We start from the raw sequence: 10,662 nt of genomic DNA, 5'->3' as shown, positions 1-10,662 counted from the left end.
ATACTTCCAGAGAAGCATTGGTGGACAAGGTTGTCACGGTCTTGAAGTGGATGGTAGAGTTACGTTGTTCTAGTTCCTGTGGTTTAATCCCACCCAATGCAAGTGCTCTCTTTACAGCTCATTTTTAAGTAATATTGAGAACATCGTCATCCTTATTTCTTCACTGGATTACCGTGACCTAAATGTTTAAATATGAAGTGGCATTGATAGGAGAAATTAGGTGCTTAGTGGTTTCGGGGGACACGGCAGAGCAGCTTTAAAAAGGGGTGGAGATGAGGCGGAGAAAAACTTTTCTTTACGCTCATTTCCCCCAAGGAAGCAACAATAATCGTCACAAATCATTGAAACAGAAACCATTTTCCTTGAATTTTTTCGAAAATGTCTGACATTCTCTCTTCTCACCCTTGTTCTCACTCAAACGTGCCCTCTCCTTTCCCAATGTTGAGCTACGCGTATTTAGGAGCACTGAGACGACTCAGTGTAATACAACAACATTGGGGAAGGGGAAAATCACCCAAGTGTTTCAAGATTTGTGACCAGCATTGTAGACATTTATCAAGCTGTGAAGGGTTGACCACTTGCCTCACGTTATTCTAACGTCGGATAGCACTATCCAACGGATAAATCACTATCTAGCGGTTAAGTATTAGAGAATCCAATTATCCAGAGGATGAATAGCGTTATTCACCTTTTGAACCACCGGGCCCCTCAAAAGAGAACTTGCACGTACAGCAAGTAAAGGCAAGGGTGGCAACCGGACGTTGACTGTTGCCCAATTTCCCATTTGTTGGAAAAAAGAAGCCCGCCCAATAGCTGTCTTTCCGGCGAGACGTCTGAAATGTAGAAGTAAACTATTTTCAGTTTCTATAACAATGTTACCAAGCTTTGAATTTAGTTTGTTATTACCAGCCGTGATTCGAGTGTCATTGGACAGTATGTATCATCATGGGCACCGGTGGTAATAGAACAGTTTACACTTGAATGTCATTGGTTATTTCCATCCCTGATTAGAGTGTAATTGGATGGTATGCATCATCACGGGTGAGGTAATAGAACAGTTGCACTTGAATGTGATTGGTTATTACAAGCCCTGGTGTGCGTGCCAATGAATAGCAGGAATCGTCACGAGTGCAGTTGAATGGGTTCTTTTCTTGCTCAACTCTGGACATAGCATCAATAAAATCAGACAATCAATGCACCGATCTTGATTATACCCAACAACTGGGTACATTTATTGGTTCATAATGCAGAAACAACTTCATGTTATTGTGTGACTTGGTTCGCTTAATCTTAATTGACTTATATTTCTAATTTGTTCTTGACTATATTCTACCGTATCTAACAAGATACAAGTTAGTTACACTCTTGAAGAAGTCATAACTTAAGGAAATCACTGCCTTTTGTTTGCACTTTTCATTCTAGGTTGTACAATTTTTTCTAAGCTCTTGACAACGAAATCCTTAAGCAGGGTCAGTAGAATGCTCCTAATAAAATAACAGCATGGAACTTTCACATCATCATCCCTGTCTTTCTAGCGTATCAAAATATCCATCTCAAGTATGTCATCAGGCACAAAAAGAAACATAACGTTTCTTCAGTTATTTAAATAAGACCACACCCTGGCATGGGAAATTTGACAGAAAACTCTTCAACCTCCTTTTTCAATTCCTCTACCTTTCCTTTGAACTGGTCTCCAAGCAACACTTCTTCAAATTTCTTCTGATCTGAGCCACTGATTTTCTGTACTTCCAAACCTAGTTTGATTCCACGGTCAATGAAGTCTGCAACTTGCTCAAAATCCTTCTCCTTTAGCATGCGTGTGGTTAGTGCAGGGGCTCCAATACGCAGTCCACCTGGACGCAGGGCACTTTTATCACCAGGGCATGTATTTTTGTTGACTGTCAGGAAGTACAAGAAGAGTGAATTATGCATATATGCAAAACACAACAACATGTACTAAAAAAGGTCACAAGAGCAAAGGAAGATTCACTAAGAATAAAAATAAAGTCTTAATTTGTCACACCTATTTTTGTTTACATTACTGTAGAAAATTGTATTTAAGAGTGAAAAAAGTATATATGTGGATATCATGGCTACGTGGGTATCTTTAAGTCTAATTTTGATTTAGAGGACAGAAGAAAATAAAATTTGTTACAACATGGAAGCCATTCTCTGAAGGTTTCAAGCCCTTCATTCAACATTTACACAGTCCCACAAAACACCTTGTTTGCCCCCTAAAATTTTCCATAACTTTTTTTTTCATTTCTCCTGAGTATTACAGTCATCTTAAGAGAAGACAATTGGTAACGATGATACTCAAAGTTTGGGGGGTCAAACATGGTGTATTGTGGGAGATGTGCAAATGATACATGTATAGTGTACATGCATTTTGTACCATGACAAAAACTTGAAGTTTAGCCATCTCCTTGAGTTGAACAATCCCAGGAGAGACGTCTGGAGGTAAAAGATGCCACTAAGATGTGTTGCAGTTAAACTGTATGCAACAACATTAGTGACCTTGAAAAAGGGATAACATAGGATAGGCATGAATGAAATTCCATATTTCAGTTTCTGAATATATGGCCGTCTCAGGACATTACATATGAGCCTCTCAATCCCGCTATCAACGGAACAGGTGTGCTCAAAACACACAATTTTTTTTATACAAGTTCTTGTACGTTCTTTCAATTTACATAATAAAAGGTTTTTTCGTTATGGACACTTTAACTTTAATACTACCAAATGCTATAAATACTTTAAACTGCCGTTTATACATTTGTATAAGCCCTGGGCTTATACCTCTTCATAAGGGATTTTAGAAGGGCTTAAAAACAGAGGTGCTTATATCCAGGGAGACTTATCATCAGATGTGTTTTTTTCTTATAAGTAGACTAGCCCATAACTGGGCAGGCTTAAAAGTGGAGGGGCTTATAAGCGGCAGTTTACAAAATGTCAAATGTAAAAAAGACTTACCAGTGATAGAAACTTCTTCCAAGACCTTTTCTCCCAGGGCTCCACCAAATCCCAGAGGACGCAGGTCCATTAAAACCAGGTGATTATCTGACCCTTCTGACACCAGCTTGTAGCCACGCTCCAAAAACACCTTGGCCATGGCTTTACAGTTATCCAGTATCTGCTGGGCATATGCTTTGAATTCTGGAGTATTGGCTTGCTTCAAAGCTGTACATAGTGCAGCGATGGTGTTATTGTGGGGGCCACCTTGAAGACCAGGGAAGAGGGCAAAGTCAATTTTGTTTCCATAGTCATATTTGATGGGATCTCCATTCTTCTTGTAACCCTTGATACCCTTGCGATAGAATATAACCCCTGAACGTGGCCCACGAAGAGACTTGTGTGTTGTTGTTGTTACAATATCGCAATGCTCAAATGGGGTTGGCACGACATTGCCTGCCACTAGACCACTGATATGCGCCATATCAGCCATGAGAATTGCCCCAACTTCATCGCTTATAGCCCTGAATTTGGCATAATCCAAATGACGTGGATAAGCACTGATTCCTGCGATAATAAGTTTGGGGCGGAACAATCTGGCAGTTTCAGCAAGCTTGTCGTAGTCTATTAAGCCAGTTTCCGGGTTTGTCTTGTAAGGCATTGATTCGAAGAAAATAGATGTTGCCGAGATGCGCTTTTTCTCTGTCATGAACCCATGCGTCAAATGGCCTCCATCTGGCAGATCAAGACCCATAATGCGATCATGTGGAGAAAGAAGCCCAGTGTAGACTGCAAAGTTTGCAGGGGAACCAGAGTAAGGTTGCACATTCACACCCCACTTTTCTGGATCAAGTCTACAATAAAAACAGAAGTTGTTAATTCAAACATACAATATTTCATTGATTGGTGAATTACTCTAATAAATACTCAAAGCAAAACACTGTTAATAGGAACACTATTGTGCCATTTAATCTGGTCGTATTAATGGCTGGTCACATTCAACATTTTACCTGCTAAGTGAATCATGGGTGTAAGATGTTTCTAATTTTTGAGTCTGCATGAAATTCCATGTTGTGACCATTCAAGTGAAACCTCTTCACAAAAAAAAATATCCATGTGCATTATAGAATTTAAAAATAGTTCTCTAGAGAGAGCACATGATTAAAGTTTTTTTAATGTCTGTTCTGTACTTGCCATTTTATTTGTGGAAAAAGTATCCAAGCCTGCAATTCTAATCTCCAAGTTGTTATTACATATGCACAGAACGTTTCTACAAATACTAAAGTGAAATTCAAAAAAACATTATCTGACCTACATTTGGACTTACACAAAGCAGAATCTACTCAATCCCTTACCTTTGGTTACTATATTAGTTATGTGCAGTATGTAAGGAAATGTTTAACAAGTTGCGTAAAAGGAAAGACCAAATGTTGGAAAAAATATTATTCCTGGTTGTCACATTTTCTTGAAGGGTGATTTCTAATGTGCATGTTCTATTAGAACACGTTTTTCTGACCCAAGTCTCCTTGCATGTAAGATATCAACTGATTTTCCTAGGACCACGAGAGTTTGCTTGGTGGCAACGAGCAAAGGTTTAATTATTAAAGAAAAGGTTCAGTGACCATTGCAATTGACAGGAAACAAAGTTGTTTTGAATTTATGCAAATTTACAACTTTTCATAAGTGACAGTTTCATGGGTGCACTTTTTCATTGTACATTGCTTTACAGTGTAAACTTTAACATTTAATATTATGAAAGATAAAGAAAAAATATTGTTTACTGCTAGAGTAACCTCTGGACTGACTTAATCCGTGAAATACATAGAAAAGATATAAAAATCTAGTTAGATCAAAAAATAAAATAAAACTAGAAATTTCCAAAATCAGGTCTAGAGCAGGTCAAAGTAGCAGGATACTTCAAAGGTCATGTCAACTGTGCAAATGACTTCACAATCAAATAGGGAGCATAATCCAAAAATTGGATTATAAATTACTATGATCTTCCTAAAACATGTGTACATAGGCACAGGTACAGAATAAAGACATTTATTTATTTACTTATTTGATTTCAACTCAGGTAATGTATTGCAAGCAGTGTGAAGAATATGATTGGTGATAAAGGCAGAGTGCAAAGAAAATCATTTTTACAGCTTGCCATTCGGGTAAGTTGAAGATAGCATTTACTAGCCCAGATGTCATTTCAACTAGCCCCAAAACTTTTTGACGGGCAGAATTGATTTCACAGTTCTTCTGTTATTCAAATTCCTCAAAAAACATCACTGTTACAAACAGAATTCGCTAGCCCGATAGCAAAATCCACTAGCCCCGGGCTATCGGACACTACTTTCTTGGCATGCTATAAAGGATAAAGAATATTATTTACCCCTTTCACCCAATTTCCTTTGAATAGAGACTTATAAACTAATATAACCATATGCAACAACTAGAGCATTTTTATTAACTGAACAAACTGAATCATAGAGTATTTAGAATCTGACATTCACAATAATATCGTTTTTCTCACTTGCCGTCATTACAAATGACTAACTTTCAAATCAACTGCATAGTGTTACAGTTTCTATGGGAAGTGTACTGAAAGCACAAAAGCTTTTTACTTTTTGCACTGATTTGCAACATTAATAAAATACAATTTTCTCATAATACAAACAATAAAATGTGAATACCGGTAAAACAAACCATAAATGAGACATTAGCAAGGTTGTGGTTTGGTGTTTTTTAGAACATGACAAAAATGTACAAAATATATCAGCAATGAGTCGATAGTGGATTATAGCTGCCTGATGATGACAAGTATTAATATTTCTGTTTGCCACCAACAATTTTTTAATTTTTCTACGATAATCCTTTAATATTTTCCATGACCAATAATTGCGTCCCTCCAGGATTTCCAAGAATGATTGATTATAGACGGGTAACATTGCACTGGCACCTAAATGACACCCCTTAAAACTGACAACAACCAATAAACACTGCTAGCACTTTGGTGGAATATTGAAATTGTAAGTATCGATTTTCTACATTTACTTTCACCTGTTGATATTAATCAATGAAATATTATAATTTTATAATGATTAATTTTAATCGATTGGTCACACCAGGAATATAAAGTCTCCACAAGCAGGATGATGTGACCCATCCTCTCTCCCACCCACCCAGCAAAGACAGCGTGTGCATTGCATAACACAATCACGATAGAGTGATTTTCGTCACACCACTATTTCTGGTACCCTATTTCTCAATAATTCAGTTAAGCTTTTCTGAATTTTTTTTCTGTTGGAGCAGTAACTCTGTACAACGATCGCAGATAAGCTTATATCAGTAACATTTCTCATCGAAGCCAAAAAAGAATATATAATCACTCAACAACGTGATCAAATTTACACGTGTTTATACTCACCGAAAAGCTTCGAGCGCTCGGCGTTTGCATAAGCTTTCCATTTCATCCACGAACTGATTTCCTCCGTAATATCTCTGCCCAACTTGTCCCTCAGAGTATTTATTTGTCATAGAAGACCCAAGAGCTTCCATAACAGCCCTGCTAGTAAAATTTTCCGAAGCGATCAGCTCGAGCCCGCAAACTTGTCGTTTCTTCTCCTTTTTCAATATTTCGTAAAGATCGGGATCGCTCTCTTCCAAGGACTCATGTAGAGCAGCAAAATCATGTCCAATACCATTTACAGCCATGTCTCCTAATTGTATATCGGTGATAAGAGAAAAAAAAAACCGTCAGATGAGCAAAAGTTCAAGAAATTTTTAAGCTTGCATCGTCGATCTGAAGTTATCGATTAAAGCACCCCGACATCCACTCAAGTTACAAACGAAATTTACCGCGTTATCAACAAAAAAAAATAATGTTTTACATTGAAAAAGCAGGTCTCACCTCAAAGATCCAAAGGCAGAAGTTCAACTTGATCGAAAAATCCCGGTGAAATGGAGTACGTGGTCTAAAAATGATGCACAGTCGCAGAACGCGCCAAAAATTTACTTTGTCGAACACCACGTGAGTTTCACGTGAACATTTGGCAATACTGGAACCCAGTCTCCAGCCGTTGAACAAGCACTGAATGCCCTATCCCTTCGGAATTTGGCAGCGCGTTTTGATTCTGAATGCACTAAATTAGTTGATCGACAAAGGGCAATATTGTCCACCTCAAAAGAAAGTTTGAGAAAAATATTTACCATTTGTACGTAATATTACGCTTTAGAGGACCTAGAGTGTCTCTACGTACGACAGTCTTTGCTCAGTCTTGGTTGTGAAATCTCCCATCTCCTGCTGTCGTCTGCTGAGCGTGAATCACTGAGCCCTTGCAACTGGAATTTCGAAATCAGGCACATGTGTTTGTCCCTGCTGTTTTATATCAAGGATGTCAATTATAAATTAAGATTAAAGAAGGTCAGGGAGAAACAAACGAGGGGAGAGGGAAAAGGGATTTTTTCCTCTTTGCTTTTTTCCGCCACTCCTCCTAGGAAATATCCTCGTTTAGGGACTGTTCGTTATTTATGCCTAAGGGGGGGGCCGGTGTTTAGAGTGGGGGGGGGGGGTAAAATTTTCAAAATCAATGAAAAAGGGGGGGTGTTTTTTTAAAATACAAATAAGGGGGGGTAAGCTTTTAGAAACTGTTGTTTCAACACTTGTGTAGCCGTTTTGCAGACATATTTAAAAAGTTGAACTCTGTATCGAGAATTCTATTTTAATACAAAGCGCCTGGTCTTTATAGTTAGAAAAGCCAAGACGTGACGTGGAGTAGCGTTATTTAAAGGTTCCAATATATATTAACTGATTAAATCCCTTTACATGCAATCTGATATTTAATAATAGCAAAACCCACCCTTGTGTCATTTGCCAGGGCCAGTTGTAGTTGTAATACAGTATTGTCTCCAGTTTCAGAAGTACATCCTCGAGGTTCAATCCTTCCAATGAGCTCCTTACAAACTTTCCTACCGTTGACTTCTCTCTTAAATCTGATCTTTTCTGGGCCCACGTTAACACCGGCGCTGCAAATTTGCTTTCCTTATTTAGAGCTTCCATACTGTACGATCACAAATGACCTTGCAATGGATTTTGGTTTATCGGCAACCGCCAGAACACGTGTTGTACGCAATTTCGCAATCGGAGGCACGTCGCGTCCTGAGGGGAGGGGGGTGGGGGTAGGGGGGTTACATTTTGGGCCTGTCACATAAACGGGGGGGGGGGGGTAATTTTTTAAAATACCCACTTCCGGGGAGGGGTAATTTTTCATATGCCTGAATTGCTTGAAAATCACCGACCCCCCCTTAGGCATAAATAACGAAAACACATGCTACCAAAATTTTATCGAAAATATTTACGTATATCTCTGGCTTTCACTTAGTTTTCTGTCTGTAGATAATTCGCTAGAAGATAAATAAAAATCCCTTGTTCTTTCGAGAACTAACAGGGAGGTAAGACTGAGGCGTGCCTCGCGCTCCACGTCAGCCTTGCACTCAGTGTTCTGCAGGAGTTCGAGAAGGAGCATATTTGGTGGAGGAGAGAGGGAGGAGGTGGAGGTTAAGGGGTAGAGGGTCGGGTGCAGATAATAGCCACCAAGGACTTTCTTTCTTAACCTCTTCCCCAGGTTCTTTTCGTTGGAGACGGGTTTGGTTCTATTTTCCATGCTTTTAATTCCTTATGCTTTCAGTTGACTTGCGCCCTTAGGATCTGATCTTGTTTTATCCCTCATTCTCGACGCTTGTGAACCCGTCTAATCATCATTTCCCAATCTAAGTTTGTTTCGTCATGATAAATGAACTTTTTTAAAACGTATGTAGAAAACAACTCTCGTGATTATGTAAGCAAGCCTGGCTTCTCCTTCGTAAGTCCGAATATTGGACCTATCATAATTTTGACGGCATCCAAACCCTGTCTTTTTAACTCAGAAAAATGGTTTTGAATACCAAAACAGCAACAAATTGATTAAAACCCACGTTTCGGCCCTTCTTAACTGGATATAAGAAACGGAAAATCGTTACAATAGTAAGAAGGCACTACAGTTGGCAATTTGACATAAGTGTAAAATTGAAAAAAAATTATATTATTTAAAACATAGTGACAAACGGATGAGGTAATGGAACAAATATAAATGATAAGTAATGATTACCAAACAATTCAAACGTGAGAAAATTTAAAGGTTTAAAGTCTGAGATGAACAATAATAAAATTTAACCAAGCGAAGAGAGGGTTATCCTCTATTGATATAATGGACATAATAATAAACAGAAAAAAATAAAGAAAAATAAGGAAAAAGAATTTGAAGTGTTCGACCAGTGAGTTAAAATTGGGAAGGACATGTCGCTTGTCAGGAACCCTGAAAGATTTGATCACGACCATGCGAGGGTACTAGGACCACCTTGTACGCATACCTGAGATGAAAACCTTTTTTACAAGGGTCCGGGAAACTGTTGAACGGACAATGTCCAGATTGCAGTACTGTACATGTTCACACGAGTCCAGCACTCCAGCTGAGTTACAGGCGCGTAAATACGCTCCACGGCCCAGTTGTTTGAAGGCCGATTAGCGCTAACCCAGGGTTAAGTTTCTTTTGTTTCTCAGATAATGTTCCCTATTTCTTTCAGGGTATCCATTTATCAAGTTATAAACAAAAAGAATTAACCTGAATTTGCCTTTTAAGCTTTCATATCAAATTCAAATTTCGCACTAACCGTGGGTTATCTTAACCCAGCTTTGAACAACCCAAACTGTACAAATACGTGCACGTTTCAGGTGTTTACACGACGCCGCGTAAAAGTGGAACCGTACCAGTCAAAAACTGTAACCTATCTTTCATCCGGGTAGACTGAACACTTTGCCGTTCAAAAACGTGCGTGGTTCCGCGGGTTCCTCATAAACGAATGGCGGCCCAAGCAAGTTTTTGTCCCAAAATTTATCCGGACCCGTGTAGAATGGTTCAAAGCGCGCATGCCTGCAATCTGACATCCTTCAAAATTGTTAACAACATTTTGGATTTTTAACTTATGCAGTGAATAGTATACCATCTCCCTTTCAGCTTGCTACCGACGACAATAGGGCCGTTTATACGAGAGAAAATAAGCCGCAGCTTACTATGGCCGCGGCTGACATAAGACGCGAACACCCCGTATAAATGGTACAAAATCTATGTTCACGGCTTATTCAACCCAAGGCCAGCTCAAGTCGCGGCTTATCCTAGCCGAGGGGTTTTGGGATGGGCTTATCCAAGCCGCGGCTTACCTTGGACGTGAAAACGTTCGTATAAATGCACTCAAACGTTGTCCGCGGCTTGCTGAAGCCGTGAACGACTGCTGCGCATGCTCTGTTTTCAATTATATCCCAGACCTTCACGGCCGAGAGACGCGCGTTGCAGTGGCGGGAAAATGAGTTTTGTTTACATTTACACCGTGGAAAATGGCGGATAGAGATTCATGTAAAAAAAGAAATGTGTGGAGTGCCCCAAAAGAAAGACAAATCCTGCTCATATGCAGCGAGCTTGAGATTGCGGGGCAGCTCGATGTCTGTGCTACCTTGGCAAGCGTAAGTTTGCCGATTTAAATTTTAAATCTACGCTTATTAAAAGTACAGCCTGGCCGCGAACTAAGCCGTGAACCATTTATACGAGCAGTTCGCGTCTAATATAAGCCGTTTTCGTATAAATGGTTCCTTTTGCGTCTTATGTAAGCTGCGGCCAGGGTAAGCCG

The 10,662-nt window shown here is 39.3% G+C and overlaps 1 protein-coding gene across 1 annotated transcript; it reads right to left on the bottom strand.

Moving 5' to 3' along the window:
- Positions 1-1,200: 1,200 nt before the first annotated feature.
- LOC140940976 (serine hydroxymethyltransferase, cytosolic-like) lies at positions 1,201-6,668 on the bottom strand. The gene is made up of 3 exons (XM_073389934.1): positions 6,371-6,668; positions 2,974-3,806; positions 1,201-1,898 (listed from the first exon to the last, which is right to left on the bottom strand). The coding sequence occupies exons 1-3, from the start codon at positions 6,655-6,657 to the stop codon at positions 1,603-1,605; spliced, it is 1,416 nt and encodes a 471-aa protein (XP_073246035.1). The 5' UTR covers positions 6,658-6,668; the 3' UTR covers positions 1,201-1,602.
- Between the last annotated feature and the right edge of the window lie 3,994 nt (positions 6,669-10,662).

This window comes from Porites lutea, chromosome 6 (assembly GCF_958299795.1).
Source record: "Porites lutea chromosome 6, jaPorLute2.1, whole genome shotgun sequence".
Classification (NCBI taxonomy): domain Eukaryota; kingdom Metazoa; phylum Cnidaria; class Anthozoa; order Scleractinia; family Poritidae; genus Porites; species Porites lutea.
The sequence above is the reverse complement of the archived record's forward strand: the minus strand, read 5'-3'. Positions and strand labels throughout refer to the sequence as shown.

Coding starts and splice junctions, on each gene's coding strand:
- LOC140940976 (XM_073389934.1), bottom strand. CDS start 6,657: ATGGCTGTAAATGGTATTGGACATGATTTTGCTGCTCTACATGAGTCC. Junction 3,807..6,370: donor CGAGCGCTCGAAGCTTTTCG/GTGAGTATAAAC, acceptor TTTTTATTGTAG/ACTTGATCCAGAAAAGTGGG. Junction 1,899..2,973: donor GGAAGAAGTTTCTATCACTG/GTAAGTCTTTTT, acceptor ACTTCCTGACAG/TCAACAAAAATACATGCCCT.